The following is an 18,288-nucleotide window of genomic DNA, read 5'->3' on the forward strand; positions in this document are numbered from 1 at the left end:
CCTCTTCATTTGATGGATAAAGAAAGTGAGACCCAGACAATTTTAAGTGACTTGTCCAAGGTCACACAGGTAAATGACAGAGCCATGGCATATAGCTTATATCCCATCTCTCCTTCCCTCCCTCCCTCAAACTGATACATGAAACAAAGACAAGTTGTTATTTCGCAGCTGGGCCATCTTTTCAATGATTGCACCCGTATTTAATACTCGCGTTAATGGAAGAGAAGTAAAGGGCAGGGCTAATCCAAATATTAGATTGTCCCCCAAGCCCAATGTTTTTGGCTCCAGGGTCTAGGCTAAGACTGTTCATTGATAATTCCATTAATTAAGGCTAATAGGTTAATTTGCTTTCTTTGGTCATTCTAAGCAGTTAAGATGGACAACCTGGGAGAGTGTTGAGTGAAGCTAGCCCAGGATTAGTTAACAAGGTCAGCAAAAAGTCTAGGAGGGGGGACCAGGTTGGAATCACTTTTGGCAGAGATGGCTTGTCTTCCCAAAGCTCCACTCTGGGAAGGGAGACGGAAGGGAGAAGTGCTAATCGGAGATGGGTTAGTATTGCCCAAGCACACATCTGTCATCATGGCTTTTGTCTGAAACAGACAGGCCAGAATGTTCTTTCCCTCCCCTCCTCCCACAGCCAACGCACAGCACAATTCCACTGGGTTTTACATGTGTAATTGATCAAGACCTATTTCCATATTGTTGATATTTGCATTAGGGTGATCGTTTAGAGTCTACATCCCTAATCATGTCCCCATCGAACCATGTGTTCAAGCAGTTGTTTTTCTTCTGTGTTTCTGCTCCCACAATTCTTTCTCTGAATGTAGCTAGTTTTCTTTCTCATAAGTCCCTCAGAATTGTCCCGGATCATTACATTGCTGCTAGTAGAGGTGTTTACTACATTTGATTGTGCCACAGTGTATCCGTCTCTGTGTACAATCTCCTGGTTCCACTCCTTTCACTTTGCATCACTTCCTGGAGGTTGTTTCAGTTCACATGGAATTCCTCCAGTTCATTATTCTAGCAAAAGGTAACTGAGAAGAATCTTTCCCCAATCTTATTCTAAACTGAGTTTGAGCTAGTTGCATATGAGATTTTACCCCCCCCCCAATTTTTCTGTAGGCAGGGTCTTATCCCTGAAATTTACCTTTCCACCTGTTACCTGGCCCAAAATAGCTGGGGACTGGCTCTGTAATCGGAGAACCTGGATTTGAACCTTGGGCAAGTTGCCTTCATCTCTCTGGGCTTCAGTTTTGTCCTCGATGATGGGTAGGAGAAGAAGGGGCTGGATGGATTAGATGACCTGAGGTCCCTTCTAGTTCTTAATCTACAAACTTGAGGCCTCTTAACAATCATTATAGGTGGCAGCTGTTGGGAGTCAGGCCCAGAGATAGGAGGACTTGGGTTCAAATCTGGTCTCAGACACTTCCTAGTTGTATGATCCTGGCCAAGTCACTTAACCCCTTCTGCCTTAGAACCAATATGCAGTATTGATTCTAAGACAAAAGGAAAAGAAAAGAAGGAAGGAAAAATCATTACAGTGTAGACCAGTAAATTATCCAACATTTTATCTTGGATGTACCCTCTGCCATCTCAGTGAGGTGGACCTTAGGACAACATTCTGAGAGGAGTTAAGCAATCCAAGTAGGCAATCTCCTTAAATTTGTAGGTTTTAAGAAGTAAGACCCTTTGGGGCTAAAGATTTTGTAGATCAACAGAAATTTTTGCCATGGTGGGGGCAGCTAGATAGTACAGGAAGACCTGGAGTTCTAATCTGGCCTCAAGACACTTCCTAAATGTGTGACCTTGTACAAGTCATTTTGTTCTTGTATATATAAAACTATTTCTATGAGGTTTTTCTCTGAAAGTGGACATATACAAATAATTCTGCAAACAATGTTTCTACCACTATGTATCATGTTCTCTTGGTTCTGTTCATTTCATTCCTCTTAAGTTCATATAGGTCTTTCCATGTTTTTTTAAATAATTAGCTTGTTCATCATTTCTTATGGTGAGGTAGTATTCAATTACAATCATGTGCCATAATTTGTTTAATCATTCCCCAATTGATAGGCATTTCCTCAATTTCCAGTTCTTGTCAACCCAAATGAGCTGCTATAAATACTTTAGAATACATAAGGTTCTTTTCCTTTTTCCCTGATCATCTTGGGCAATAAGCCTAATAATAGAATTGCTAGGTCAAAAGGTATACACAGTTTTATATCTATTTGAGAATAATTCCAGATTGTTCTCCAGTCTTTTAAAATAGTGATGACCACTATGACATCTTTTCAATCCCATTGTTTCCTGAAATCAAATTTTAGATTAAAAATAGGATGTAAATTTTTTCTCAATTACATGTAAACAAACATTTTTAATGTTTAGGATTATTAACTTAATTACTCTCTGCTACTCCCCCTTTATTTGTGCCTATCACTTCTTGACATCTCTTTTCCATGTTTTTTTTTCAATATTTTATTTTTTTAGAAAGATTTTCCATGGTTACATGATTCTTGTTTTTACTTTCCCCTTCACTCCCCTTTACCCCACCCATCCAATGCACATTTCCACTGGTTTTAACATGTGTGATCAATCAAGACTTATTTACATATTATTGATAGTTGCATTTGTGTGGTCGTTTAGTGACACTTCCCCAACCATGTCCGCATCAATCCATGTGTTCAAGCAGTTGTTTTTCTTCTGTGTTTCCTCTCCTGCAGTTCTTCCTCTGACTGTGGGTAGCATTCTTTTCCATAAATCCCTCAGAATTGTACTGGGTCATTGCATTGCTGCTAGTATAGAAGTCCATTACATTTGATTTTATCACAGTGTAATAAAATCAGCCTCTGTGTACAATGTTCTTCTGGTTCTGCTCCTTTCACTTTGCATCAATTCCTGGAGGTCTTTCCAGTTCACATGGAATTCCTCCGGTTTATTATTCCTTTGAGCACAATAGTATTCCATCACCAGCATATACCACAATTTGTTCAGCCATTCCCCAATTGAAGGGCATCCCTTCCTTTTCCAATTTCCATGGTTTCTTGATTCACATTCTTTCCCTTCTCTCCTCCACCCCCTCCCATAGCCAATATTCCACTGGGTTTTACATGTGTCATTGATCAAGACCTCTTTCCATATTATTGATATTTGCACTAGACTGTTTAGATCACTTTAGAGTTTAGATCAATCATATCCCCATCAACCCATGTGACCAAGCAGTTGTTTTTCTTCTATGTTTCTGCTCCCACAGTTCTTTCTCTGGTTGTGGATAGTGTTCTCATATGTCCCTCAGAAATGCCTGGACAATTCATTTCTCAGCAATTGGACAGAAAGTAAAGGCTTTAAAAAACTGTCATGACATTGCCAATCTATGAGTCATTGGCTGGAAAACACTACTTTAGACCTAGTCATCTACTTTTGTTCACCTTTACAGGGTGAAAGTTTCTTTTCAAAGCTTAAATAATTGACATTGAAGCTGGTAGTGCCTGGTGTCTGTAGGGGATATCCAGCTGATGCTGACATATAAGAGAGATATAAGGATATAAATGCTTAGGGTTGATTTTAAAAAAAAAATGTCACAGGCCCTTCTTACAACCTAGTGAAACCTGTGGATTTCTCAGAATGAATTTAAAATTTTTAAATTCATAATCCAAATAAAAATATCATGTCCCATGATTATATGTAATAGACCTTGCTACTAAACACAATGCAATGATCCAGGACAATCCCAAGGGATTTATGAGAAAGAACACTATCCACATCTAAAGAACCATTGGAGTAGAAATGCAGAAAAAAACATGATTTATCACTTGTTTATATGGGTATAGGATTTGGGGTTTTAGTTTTAAAAGATTGCTCTTATAAAAATGAACAACATGGAAATAGGTATTGAGCGATAATGCATGTATAACCCAGCAGAATTGCTTGTTAGCTCTGGGAAGGGAGACAACAAGAATCCTGTAACCACAGAAAAATACTCTAAAAAATTATATTTTAAAAAAAGATCCCAAATAGATGGGCTCCCCAAAATAAATGTATAATAGGGTCACCACCTATGGCTGACCAGGTTAGGAACCTCTGATCAGAATCAAACCCCAGCTTCCTCCTCTCCCAAACCCTGAAAAGTGGATCTTACTAAAACTAAGGCCCTGGAGGAAACCCAAAGTATCAGGTCTAGAGACTATACTGGGCAGTGGTAGCCTTCAAGGGGTTAAGTTATTCTGTCCCCATAGGCACACTGCAGGGCTCTCAGACTGGGTTTCAACAAGACTTTGCCTTGATGTGAACTGTTGGTTCTAGAGATAACATCAGAAGGCACTGGCCAGCAAAGAACCAGCAGGAGGGGGCCTGCGGGTACAGCTGAGGGCTCCAGGCACCAAGGGAAGCATTCAGCTAATCAAGGTTCCATCTCCTCCTGGGCACATTCATTGGGACTCCTCTGGTTCTGTGCCCTTCCATGCCCCTGGGGGAGAACATTCGAATATCACATTCTTCCAGAAACAATTCTTCCCATCTTGTTATAACTTGGTCTTCAAAGAGGCAGAACACAGCTTAAAAATTAAAAGCTCATGTGTTTCTGGTGCATTCTCTAGGCCCAATGCTCTGGATTTCCAGTCCAAAAGTTCTTAACCTGAGGGCCACAGACTCCATTGTTTGTTGAAGCTATGACCTTGGGAACTGGCAAACCATCAGAATATACCATCCTCTAGGTCTATGGATCTCACATAACTTGGATTCGTCATTTACACCCAATAAACTAGATTCCTAAGCAGTGACTTAAAGGTTTCCCCGCCTCATTAATAGCTTGAGGCTTACCTGGCTCTGGTCCCCTGGTCCCTTTATCGCTCTACCCATAAGCAGTTCTAGGGGCAGCCGGGTAGCTCAGTGGATTAAGAGCCAGGCCTAGAAACGGGAGGTCCTAGTTCAAATCTGACCTCAGACACTTCCTAGCTGTGTGACCCTGGGCAAGTCACTTGACCCCCATTGCCTACCAAAAACAAAAAAACATAAGCAGTTCTAGTTTCAATCCTCTGAGTTCTCTTCCCATGGAATGGAATGTCTCCTTTCATATTGCTCCATCTAAAGATGCTGGCAATGTTGGACAGGGAGCATATGAACATGGAGGAAGGGATACTTGCAGGAGATCTGATCTCTATCTTGCCACTCTGGCTCCTCTCTGCTAGTCATTTACTAGTCGTAAATCAATTCTATGGTCCTCAGTTCCATCTAAAATTGGGGAGAGGGTACTAGCTGGATGGTTCCGTGGATTGAGAGCCAGATCTAGAGATAAGAAATCCTAGGTTCAAATCTGGCCTTAGATAAACATAGCTGTGTGACCCTGGGCAAATCACTTAACCTCCATTGCCTAGCCCTTATAGCTCTTCTGCCTTGGAACCAATACACAGTATTCTAAGAAGGAAAAGGTGAAGAAAGGAAGAAAGAAAAAGGAAGGGAGGAAGAATAAATTGGGAAAGGCATTAGCAAGGGATCCTCATCCCACCCCATCCCTTTAAGTCGATCCCTTGAGAGTTCCCTTGCAATTCTTGATTTGTTTCACACATCAAAATGAATTAAGATGGGCCTTTTAGGTAGATAGCTCAGTAGAGAGAGAGCCAAGTCTAGAGACAGGGGGTCTTGGGTTCAAATTTGACCTCAGCTAGAGAGACGAGGCCAACACTTTCAGAATATTTGAAAACTTTATTTTCTCAAATGAGCACCAACACAGATTGGAAATGAGAGAAAACAATGCACTTTCTTCTAATACTGAATCACTATGTACAAATACAGGAAAAAAGGTGACAACGTATTGAAAAAACAATTGCCTTTGTTGTCGAAGCAAAGTGACCTGAAAAAATATGCCCCAAAAAACCACCCCCAAAACCCAACAGATACGGTTTGTAAACACAAGCATCAATAGACAGACGGGTAGTGAAAAGATAGTCTCTGCAAAATGGGAAAAAAGGGAATTTTGCTCCCACTTTCTTACCAAAATGTCATACAAAAAACATAAGGGGGGGGGCACATCAAGAATTTGGTAATGTTGAGAATAGCTTTGTACCTCTATGTTGCCACAGGACATTATTTTATTATATTTTAATTGGAAAATTCAACGTCTCTTCCTCCCTCCCCCTACCCCCTAGTGGTTTTTCACTTTTGGACTGACTTAAAAAACACACAAGTTGATTGTTTTCCAGGATTGGATTTCCCAGGCAGGCCTCTTCCTGAGCCTGAGGGATTCGGACCTCACAGAGCTGTTTACCTACAGGCATGTGTACATCTCATGTCTGTTCCACCAATACCAGTTACTGTTTACGGTGAGGCTTCTTTTAAAACACTTGGAGCCGCAGAAAATGCGTTTTATACACTCACATTAGCAAATAGAAAACACACACGAGAGGTTTGACTCTTGGATCTCCACAAGGACAGTAAGATTTCATTTCTAGCTCATCCAAGCTGTGCCACAGAGAAGGAAAAGGGGAGGGTGCACCAGAGACCTGGCACTGCAAACAGCCCTGCCTGTACATGGCGTGGTAAGATGCATTCTCTATGGCTTGTGCTGTTGGTCCACTTAAGAGACAGAGTGCAAACAATTTTTTTAAAACACATACATACATACATACATACATACATACATACATACATACATACATACAAATAAAGTTGGGGAGAAAAGAAAAATCTTGCTGCAGGAGGTGTGTAAACTTTGACATAATGTCCCCAGTAAAAAGAAAAGCAGGAGCCATTGGAAAATGTTCTTTAAAAAATGCACAATTAAAAACAATAGACCTGAAGGCCTTCCAATGAGAGGATGTCTTCAAAGCCGCAACTAACATCACTTTCACCTTAATTTTTCTTTTCTAGCCAATACTCGTGTAAGAAAAACATTTCAATTCATCCTAACGATTCACTACACGTCAGTTCCACCAGGAAAGGGCAAAAGCGAAGCTTTTTTGCCTCCCCCAGATTTTAATGACAGACTTAAAAAAAGAAAAGTATCTATGTTTCCCTTAAAACAGACTTCAAAAAATGCAAAGGAAACAGCAGAATTTTAAAACAAAAATAAAAAGTGCTCTCAGGGGCTCTGAGAAAACAGCACCAAATATATTATTTAAAAAAATTAAATATTATTTACAAAAGCATATTTCACAAGAGAATGTTTCTTTTCTGTATATATTACCCTTTGAAATTTGTAGAAAGGGGGACACTTCCTTTGTGCATCCTAATCTACCAGCCCGGACTGACCTTGCCGTGTCTTACGTATGGATCTAGTACCCAGATGGACACCTGTGTTCATCAAACTGGGTCGCAGCTGGTTTGCTCCAACCAACTCAAGTGAATGGCATCCAGCTTCCAGGCTGGTGCCAGGGGCAGCCCACAGAGCCGCAAGGCTCTAGCACTCGGGGTCTCGGCTCCATCCAAAGCCAAGACCACCCGACTCCAGGTGGAGCATGGTGAGCTGAAACTGGAGATTCTGCTAATGGTTTTTCGGTCCCAAATAAAGGCAGCTGCTGGCTGAGGTAAAGAACTCCCCCCCCTTTCCCTTCCTTCCTCTTTCTTTCTACCCTTCCAGCCATGCCCAGCAGCTCCCAGTTAGCTGAACCTACCAGTGGCCTGGGGGTGAGGTCTTTGGTTATGCTCTGAGTCAATAAATTTTAAGAGGAAAAAAAAGAAAATCAAATAGAGAAGGAAATAGTTGAGTCCACAAATTTGACAGGGCTTGAGCTCGTTTGTGGCCTCCAATACTGCTAGACATGAAACAAGTCTTGGATGGAGCTAAAGTTGTAAGAAGCACTTATGGTTTAGTCAAACATGTATGGGAAACCTAATGAAGGGGGCCTGCTCTTCAGATGGGTGCCACGCACCAGATACTCGTTGCACCACAAGGAGAATGAGTTGCATCTACACCAGGCAAGCTTTCCTAGGGGAAAAAAGAGAGTAGGGCCAGGGTTTGGTCTCCTCTGCAAACTCATCATGTATGCTGCCATGTCCAGGTTTGCTTTCAAACCTGCCAAATTTCCATTTCATTTTTAGCTCTAAAGGCCAGGTGAAACTTTCCTTGAGGGGAAGGCCAAATCTCTAAAGGAAAGGGTCCAGGGCCCATACTTCAGTAGGGAGGGAGTGGGAATCCAGCTATTTTGGGGCTGGGAAGCTAGCCTGGGAATGTGAAAACTGAAGCTATTTTCTGATGCAATCTAAGGGATTAGGTAGGGGAAGCTGAAAGAATATTCCTTTAGGAGGCTATAGCAAAGTAATTCCACTACACCCGTTTCCCCTTCTTATTTCTTTTTCCAGAATGTTTTTTCAAGAACTGACTGGACAAAACCCTCCAAATTATTTGAGTTTTGTTGATGCGGTTCTAATTCTTAATTGGATTATTTTTTTTTTTTTAAAACAAATCAAAAACTAGGCTTGGTGAGGAAGAAGTCCTCACTTTTTTTTCCCCAGTCTTGTACCAGTCAGTCAAAAGAAGAAAAATCTTGTTTTGTGTGAGATTCCAGGCCTCTGGGTCTAGGTCAGCCTTGAGCCAGAACACCCCCTGGACTCAGGATTTCTCTAGCTACCTGAGAGGAACCAGAGATTCACAGCCCTCCCATGGGCACCTGCTCTCTCTCCATCCCAGACCCCATTCCAGAGGGCTTCCCTGACTCTGCTGCCTTACAGAAAGGTACCAGAGCCCACTCCATTGCCTAGCTTCCCTGGGCTCCTGGATTAACCACTTGTGACAATGGAAACTTGACTTTCTTTCTTGAGGTTTGGCCTCCACAGAAATTGAGATGCTGAGAATGACACCCAAGAACACCAGGAAAATAAAAGCATACTTTAAGCCTGAGAAATGAAATGAACTCAGTTTGAGTGGGCCTCACATCACGCACCAGGTACTGGCTGGATTGCTGTAGAATAGACATCACAGTGTGTATGATTAAATGCAACACAAAGCTTTTCACTCCTGAGCCTGGCTGACTCCCCTAATACCATGAAGTATGTCTCCTCCTCATTCCTACCCCAACCAAAAAAAGGTAAGATTAGGATTTTGTTACTCGTAGTTGACATCAAATTTAATCAGTCCACCACTGTGCCACTTTGGTTAATTACTATGCTTCTTCCCCAATCAAATTCAGGGAAATAACACCGGGGCTTGAAATATCCCCCCGCAGAACACATTAACCATAATCTCCAAAGCTTTTCTCTTCCAGAGCTTAAAAGACGGGGCTGGAAGCAAAGCCAATCAAACTCGGGATCTGAATCATCCCTGTTCCTGGGGAAGTCCCTTTCCCACCCACCCATCCCTGGGGAAGCAGGGGAGGAGGTCTAAGCGGTGAGGGTCTCACCAGCAAGAGATGGTTTCCCCCCCACCCCTTGCCTCTCCCCTCTCGTACCCCCAATCCCTGCTTCTTCATTCCCATCTATTGTGCACAGATAAGGGTCATGGGTCAGGCAGATAGGGTTCTTTTAACTCTGCTGGCTTTCCTATGGTTTCCTTGCCTGATACTGGAGCTGTCTTGGCTCCTAATTTGCTGTCCCCTGAAAATACAGGACTTACTAGGTTGCAGGTCAAAGTCATTGGCCTCCTTAACTCGCCGGGGGAATACTAGGTCCTGAATACTTGTGATTGGGGGATCACAAGTGAGAACGTGGAGTGGGAGTGGGCAGAGGTGGATCCAGATAGGGAACAAATCACAGGCTCACCAGAGTCACTGACTGTTGCTAAGCCAGGGGGCCCCCAAACCAGCCCACGCCATCAGACCCTTGCCCCTACCACTGCATGAATGTCAGCAGTCGTGCCCACCTCTCAGCCTAAACTGGCACGTTGTTGTTGGGTGTCAGGAACAGAAGTTTCAAAGATAATTCAGTCATGAGGTATTTTTTTTAAAATCTTCTTTTTGTCCTTTTGGACAAGTTGATAGTTTCAAGGTTCCTAGGTTCCCAGAATTTTTAAGGAGCAGCAGTTCCTACCTCCACCCTCCCGTGCCCGCCCCTGCCCCAGGACACTCGGGGCTCCCTTCCCTTCTCGTGCCCCCACACAACTGCTATCCTGACACAGAACAGCTAAGGCCGCCCACCCGGGGGGAAGGAGGGGGGTCCCTGGGACTCTCCTTAAAGTAGAATGCTGCCAAGCTCTCGGTGCATCTGTTGTTTTTAGCCAACACTAGAACAGAGAGAGAAGCCAGGGTCAACTCACAAACAGATACAAAGCAAAGAGACAGAGAGACAGCAATTTAGAGGCCAGTCACCAATAAAGATGGAGATAGGGTGGGAGGATGCTCCTGATGCCAAAGCCTCTAAAGGGATGGAACCAAGCGTTCAGTCACTCTCTCCCCTCTTGGATATAATGTTCAGTTGGATGGCATTCATTCAGACACTGGGTGGGGGGCACTCCCTCCGTTCAATCCCAGCCATTGTCCTTGATCATGTGTGCAAGTTCAATGATGTATTTGCCTTCTTTATACTTCTGGCTGCTCTCAAAGGCGTGTTCCTGGCCAACAAAAAAAGAGAAAGGGAGAAAGGGGTCATGTCCAGGGAAGTAGCATATTGGTTTTGCAAACGTATACAGCAGGAGAAAGGGGAACCATGGAGAGTAGGAAACAGAGTGCTTAGAGTCAAAGGCTTTGGATTCAAATCCAGATTCTTCCACTTATTACTGTGCCACTTTGGGGCAAGTCACTCAGAACCCCTGTGGGCCTCCGCTTCCTCATCTATAAAATGAAAAAACATTAACAAATAGGTGCCCCCCTCAACTGGGAAATGGACATTTTGATGCACTAATGCAACAGCACGAATGCTTATTATTGTTGAAGTCGTTCCAGTCCTGTTTAACTCTTCCTGACTCCATTTGTTTTTGTTTTTGTTTTTTTTGGACAAAGATAATGGAGTGGTTTGCTATTTCCTTCTCTAGTTCAAGTGACTGGCCCAGGATCTCCCAGCTAGGAACTGTGTGAGGCTGGATTTGAACTCCAGAAAACATGTCTTCCTCACTCACTCCAGGTCTGGCCCTCTATCCATTGCACCACGGAGACCTTGGCCTCAAAGCTGAGCACTGTGTGTTTATAATGATCCCTTCCTGGCCCTGGAGAAAAGCTCTAAGCATGCACCAGCCCTCTCCCTCCTTTGCCTAAGCAGGGGACTCTGTGGAATGCTGTGGTTACTTATTGTGGGACCTGACTGGTCTGCCTGTTAATTTTGCTGAACTGCTTCCCCCTCTGGCCTTTACATTCTTTGTTATAAATGGAGGAGGGATATATTGGGAAATAGAAATTGATGTAGAAACAAAAAACAAGGCAGGACAGGGACACCAGGCCTGATTGCCTTGCTGTACAGAGCTCCCAGGGGAGGAAACTCCCTCTCACAGGATATCTCACAGGATACCCTGCCTTATACCATGGGGCTTAAGTGCTTTCTTTAGGCTCTAAGACACCATCACCTGCCCCTCTCCCCTCAATACTTTGTATTTGTTCATTTATCCCTTGAGGGCGAGGTGGGGGTGGTTTTGGGTTGTTTGTGTGGGTTCCTAGGTCCAAGCACTTAACAAATGACTTGTGTGAAATTGTCTTTTTTGTCCTGAAGTTGGCCAGACTATAGCTCAGGAGTTTTTCCATTTCAGGCCAAAGATCAGTGTTCAATTCAAATCCCACTTCCGTGACTTTGGCCAAGTCACTTTTAACTTTTCTCTCCAGAGGCTATTAGAACTAGTTGATCTCTTAAGTGCCATGGATTTCAATCCATGGTCCTGTAGGTTCTTTGGGCTATTGTTTTTGATGGTTAAATCACTCACAAATAGAGCTGGAGAGCTCTCTTAAGAGAGCTTAAGAATCACTGACTCTACTCTTATTTACCTTTCTCTAGCTCTGAGTTTGGGTATTTTTATATATATGTATAGGGCAGCCAGGTGGCAAAGTGGATAGTGTATGTATATGGCAGCCAGGCTTACAGTCAGAAAGATCCGAGTTCAAATCCACTTTAGACATTAGAAGCTGTATGGAACCTCGGAAAGTCATTTGACTCTATTTGCCTCAGTTTTCTCATCTGTAAAATTAGAGAGAAAGAAATGGCAGACTAATCTATTATCTCTGCCAAGAAAACCCCAAAAGGAATCAGGAAGAGTCTGACTGATTCCAGAAGATACTGAAAACCAAACAATGACAACATATTTATGTGTAGGTGTGGGTACAGATTTCAGAATGGGAGAAGATGAAAGTATACAAAATAGGAGGTTTGGAAACAAGCAAGATAGCTTAACATAATCCAATTCCTTCCTTCTTTCCTTTTCTTTATCCCTAACCTTCCATCTTAGAATCAATTGGTTCTAAGGCAGAACAGTGGTAAGGGTTTGTGGTAAGTGGCTAAATGACTTCCCAGGGTCACACAGCCAGGAAGTGTCTGAGGTCATATTAGAACCCAGGATCTTTTGTCTTCTACACCTGGCTGACCCTTGCTATATACTTTCAAAAAACAATGCAAGTACCATATTTAAGAGATTCGTTGTTTTCTGTACAGTATTCATATCTGATAATGTTTGTCACATCAAGAATAATAATTTTTGAAAAACAGAAAGGAGAAGATGGGAATCTGAGAGCAAGGATGGTAGGTAAAGACACTCATGAAAGATTTATCACCTGCTCCTTCTGAACTGACACATAACAAAAGAAAAAAGAACCTCTATCACACGGCTTCCTGGACACTTATAGAAAGTCTCAAAATGGGGCCATCATGGAGAAAAAACAAGAGTCAACTCAAGGAGCCATAGAAATAGGAGAGGTGGAGAAACTGTGGATAAAGGAATCAGTAAATAACCTCAAAAGCTTAGTCTTGCTTTTAATTCCAAATTCTTCTCCCACAGAACCTTTTCTCAGAACCACAATGCAAAATGGACAGACTCTTCTCTTTCATCCAGACTTTCCTCCCTCTCAAAGGGCTGGGTCACCAGATGATCAACAGAAAAGGGAGAGAGAACAAAGGAGTAGAAAAATCAATAAGATGATTAAGTTCAGTCAGATGACCCCTTCTAGAAGTTCTAGAAGGACAAAAATGGACCTTATGGGGCAGATAGGTGGCTCAGTGGATTTAGAGCCAAGTCTAGACATAAGAAGTCCTGGGTTTATTTAAGCCATGCCTCAGACACTTCCCAGCTGTGTGACCCTGGGCAAGTCACTTAATCCCCATTGCCTAGCCCTTACCTCTCTTCTCCCTTAGAACCAATACACAGTACTGATCTTAAGATGAAAAGTAAGGGTTTTAAAAACAAAAAAAGTAGGTTATGTGGGCTGGCAGGGACACAAGAAGAATGCAACTGGTATTCGAGTTGTCTGTTCAGAGCACCTCAAAGCAATTCATACACGATAAATTATCCTTCTGAAGATGAGGTTTCTCTTTTTCATATACTGGCCAGCCCTCACAATATTCCAGTGTCAGACTGAACGGATAGATGCCGTGTACATGTATGGCAAGCGTGTGCACACTTATTCTCATGAAACACTGTATGAAAAGGAAGAAATTCAACCAATGGATAGTGTTACCATGGCAACTGCATCTGGAGTTGGATTACCAGGACAAAGCGAGCCAGAAAAATCCTCATGATACCAGGCAACCCGAGTACCAGGGAGGGGAGGTCACTGTGGCTCGTTCGTCCTGCCCCAGGAAAGGATGGGGTATCCCCTGGGGAAAATAACCATTTGCCCCCACTGGGCGTGCCAGCCTGGCTCCCTGTGAAGGAGGGCTGAAGGCTGTTTTCTTTTCAAAGGGGTGGCAAATGGAGAAGAGGGGCCGCTGCTCTGACCAGTTCTCATCATACAAAGCACTGAGCAAGCGGGCAAGGGAAGGGGAATAAGATGGGGAAGGGCCCTGTGCCCATGTCCTGGGAAGGATCATGCTGATATCAGTGTTTAGCATCAGGGACACAAGGGCCGCTGTGAAGGGCCATCATGTGGAAGAGAGACCGGATGGGGTCTTTCTGGCCCTGGAGGACAGAACTGGGAGTGATGGGTAGGCGCTGCTCTATCATTTTCCAATTGTGTCCAACATTTGGGGTTTTCTTGGCAAAGGCACTGAAGTAGTTTGCCATTTCCTTCTCTAGTTCATTTGATGGATGAGGAAACTGAGGCAGGGCTAACCAGCTTGCTCAGGGTCACACAGTGAGGAAGTGTCTATGCAGCTGGTCAGAGTGCCAGAATAGGAGCCCAAATGTCCCGAGTTCAAATCCAGAAGGTTTCTAACTTCACCAGACTTTAGTTATCTGTAAAATGGGGACAGCACCTAACCTGGAGGGTTATTTGAGAGAAGCATGTTTGGAAAATCTGAAAAGCGCCGTATGATGATGGGTCTCGATGACAAAGCATTCTGCTGTGCAGATAGGCAGGCCACAGGCAGCTCTGGTGAGTGTTTGTTTTAGAAGCCATGCCCCAACCCCCAGTGGGCCAACCCCGGCGTACTTACATATTTCCAGCCCAGAGTGGTTTTGCAGTTTTCACAGTAGATGTCTGCAACGGCGTGCAGCCCTGTTAGCAGCACTCGCTCCTCTGCAGGTCCACAGCCCACATTCACTCTGTGCCAAAGAGGTGGGGGTGGGGGGAGAGAGAGAGAAGAGGGAGATGAGTACCAGCATCTGCATCCGTAACTCCCTCGAGCTGAGCTACCTGCACAAATGAGTAAGGCCCAGAACTCCCTACTAGCAGCTGCTCACATCCTGGGGAAGGGATCGGGGCTGGGAGTAGGGAAGAATGACTCGGGGTCAAGCAGGCCAGAGGAAAGTCCTGGGACAAAATAATTTCAGACTGGTCCATTCTGGTCCAGTGTGCCTGCTGGAGAGAATGGTTTTCGGGGCTAGATGCTGGCTTGCTGTTTACAGCTTTTTTCTTTTCTATAGGAAAAGCTTTCCTTTGCTAGTCACGCTTCTCTTTCGAGCCCAGATCCAAACCCAGCAAATTTATGAACATTAACAAGTATCAGGAAAGGACCAGAGCATCAGGGGAACATAGATTTAGTTGGAAGGGCTCTCAGAAGTCACCTAGTCTAGACCCCTCATTTTCTAGATGAAGAAACCAAGGCCCAAAGGAATGAGGTAACTTACCCAAGGTCACACTGGGACAGGCAACAGGTAAGATTTGAACCCATGTTTTCTGACAACAAACCTAGCATCCTAATCTCTTTGAAAACAGTTCTTGGGAGTTAGGTGGCACAGTGAATAGAGTGCTGGGACCTGGAGTCAGGACATTTCATCTTCCTTAGTTCAAATCTGATCTCAAATATTTACTAGCTAAGTCATTCAATCCTATTCTCCTCCACCTGTATAAAATAAGCTAAAGAAGGAAATGACAAACCAATTGCTCCAATATCTTTACCAAGAAAATCTCAAAATGGGGTCAACAAAAAGTGAGGCACAACTGAAAATGATTGAATAAACTTTTGCTTTAAAATAGAAAAGTTCTTGCAGTTCTAATTCGCTTTTTTTTTAAATAAACCATAAAAAACTTTTGAAAAAAGTTTTAAGGAAATTAAGTAATGATAAAAATCACTCAATTTATACTTGATACTATTTACTCTTCTTTTTTTTTGAACCTAGCACACCTGAACCAAGTTTATATCCAAATGGAAGGTCAATAAATACCTCCCACGTGGGTCCAGATGTACTAGATTGTATCCCTACACTTCTCCAGGGAAACTGTGGCACATGCCCCACTGCTTGGGGTGGGTATAGAGCTGCTCTACTAACCTGGCCAACCCTGAGACTTGTCCTCCTGCTGAGTGTGTTGGACTTTGATCAGCCATGATCAAGTTCCTTCTTTTTGGACTGTTCCAATGAGCCTCAGACTTCCTTACCTTTAAAATGAGTGGATGGGACTAGACTAGGCCTTCTTAACCTAGGATTAAGTCTGTAGATAGAATTTAAGGGGTCCACAAACTTAGGAGGTCAATATAATTGGTTTCCTTTGTAATCAATCAATCTCTATTTCTGTATTTCTATATCTTTATTTAAAAACTTTATTCTGAGAAGGAGGTCTCTATGATCACTTCCCATATACTGACATTCTAGACATCTAAGAATCCTGTGAGCTCTGTTGAGTTTAGTTACAAAACTTCTAGGCTGAGGAGGCTGGGGAATATACCCCCTGGGGGATAGATGTGTGGGGAGGGGAGAGGCAAGGGCTCTCAGAAAATACTTCACCATCCTGAAGCTGAGACAGAGAGACAGAGAGAGACAGAGAGAAAGGAAGAAGGGGAGGGGGGGAGAGGGAGCATGTGTGTAAGTGAGAGAGAGGGAGAGATGGGGAACAAATAGAGAGATGACATTTTAATTTGGAAGCTATTCCTCTGTCTCTCTAGTCCCTCCCACCATCCTCTCCCAAAATAGAAAAACAAATATCCCTGAGGTGACCATCAGAAGCAAACCAGGGAACATAATCCTCCACGGACTGTATTTTTTAATTTATGTCCTAGGCAGTGTCTCATCAGAACAGGAGCTGCAGCTCCTACTGTTTAATTATCCTCCAGGGTTGCTTTTTCCATCTTCCAAAGATGCAAAGAACAATTTAATGCCACTTCCAAAAGAGACACTCACACTGAATTAAAGAGGTAAGCTCGTCCTTGACTTCCTTGGAACGACTGAAACGCAAGAAAACAAATCAATAGTTAGATACAAATGGCATATGTCCACCTGTTGGGGAAACCAAGACCTAGCTAGAAAACCACCACCCAAACGACTTCAGCAGACTGAGGTTCTGGCCATGTAAAGAACAGAACCAGAGGCGTCTGAAGAGAGGAGCCTGGGCTGCCAGCATTTAGGATGCTTCCAAGCTCTTGTTTGATGAGATGGTTGACAAAGGAAAAATAAAGAGCCATTATGAAAGAGTCTTTGTGTGTGTGTGTGTGTGTGTGTGTGTGTGTGTGTGTGTGTGTGTGTGTGTGTGTGTGTGTGTGGCTAAACAACCTGAGATAATCCAATTGGTTTGGTTTGGTTGTTTTTTGGGGTTTGGGGGGCTTGTTGGACTGTCTGTGCTGGGCGATCCACCGCTCCAGATAGCCACAGAGGGCTTTGACCACCAGCTGGGGCAGTTTCACTTCCTGGTACTCCAACCCCAGGAGGGAATCTGCTGGAGGCCCAGGGCTGCAACCCAACGGTCAAGGTTACAGAACAGAGAACAAACCACCCAAACTGCCTTATCACTCTTGTGTGCTTCTTTCCCCGCACCCCACACTCGATGTGGACACACATGTGGAGCTGCAATCCACAGAAACTGAAGCAGGGCTTCCCCGACCTCCCCATCCCAGAAGAGCCCATTACACAGTGGTCCTGTTTGCAGCCTTACACAGGAAGGTCTTTCTTCCAGCCAAGGCCAGGAGGGAAAAGGAGAAGCAGGAACTGGAGTCTACAGGGCGATCCAGCAGCTCCCTCTGTGAACACAGGCCCCATTCGTGTCTCCCTGGTTCCAGTTACACCGGGATGTCTTGCTGACATGAGCCGGCTAATGTTCTGCATTGCTGCCTGCATTTTTAATGGTTTCTGACAACCATCCCCTGAATTAAATATCCTCTACTGCCAGGGGTGTTGGTGGAGAAAGAGCATGTCCCTAGGCTGCAGGTACCAACTCCCGATCAATCAACAAACATTTAACTGGCTCCCAGGTGCCCAAGCCAGTGCACAAAAAGAAATACTCCCTGCCCTCAAGGAGCTTATAATAAATAGTCAGGAGAGAATGTACAGAATGTACCTACCTAGGTAACCACAAAATGTACACAAAATAAAGTCATCAGTACCAAGACTACCTTAGCAAAGAAAGCCGTAAGCACAGTGGATAGAGCTCCTGAACTGAAGTTGGGAAGACCAGGGGTGGGGGTGGGGGGCTCAAAACTGGGTTCAGACATTTCTTAACTGCGTGAACCTGGGGGGCAAGTCACTTAACCCTGCTATATTTCTAAAAATTTTAAATGGAAAACAAAACAAAACAAAACAAACAAAAAACCCAGCATGGTCTACTCTTCCTGGGGCTGTTGGAAGGGCCTTTGTTAAGTTCCCTCTGTATATAGGGTACTATTGTGAATCTTTAGCTCCCCACACTACAGCTCTTGTGCAAGGAATCATCCTGGTTCTTCTGATTATGGTTGGAGACCCATGAGATAAAGTATATAAAATTCAACAATATGCTCCTTTAAGTCCAGAATATTTTTGTCTTTGCATCACCCCCTGCACACTGAGGGCATAGTAGGCCCTTAGTAATTTCTTTAATCAAATGCTATATAAATGTGAAACCGTAATTTGTCTGTTCATATGTACACACATGCACACAAATCATGCCCCTT

The 18,288-nt window shown here is 43.6% G+C and overlaps 1 protein-coding gene across 1 annotated transcript in view; it reads right to left on the reverse strand.

The window, feature by feature from the left end:
- Positions 1–9,422: 9,422 nt before the first annotated feature.
- Positions 9,423–18,288, reverse strand: part of YPEL2 (yippee like 2) — a 67,344-nt gene continuing 58,478 nt past the window's right edge. The window contains exons 3-5 of the mRNA XM_044672783.1: positions 16,550–16,593; positions 14,428–14,536; positions 9,423–10,474 (exon numbers count right to left, since the gene is read on the reverse strand). Coding sequence (XP_044528718.1) covers positions 10,385–10,474; positions 14,428–14,536; positions 16,550–16,593 — 243 coding nt within the window. The 3' untranslated portion in view covers positions 9,423–10,384. The remainder of the gene's footprint in view (positions 10,475–14,427; positions 14,537–16,549; positions 16,594–18,288) is intronic.

The sequence above is a fragment of the Gracilinanus agilis genome, chromosome 4, assembly GCF_016433145.1.
Source record: "Gracilinanus agilis isolate LMUSP501 chromosome 4, AgileGrace, whole genome shotgun sequence".
NCBI lineage: Eukaryota > Metazoa > Chordata > Mammalia > Didelphimorphia > Didelphidae > Gracilinanus > Gracilinanus agilis.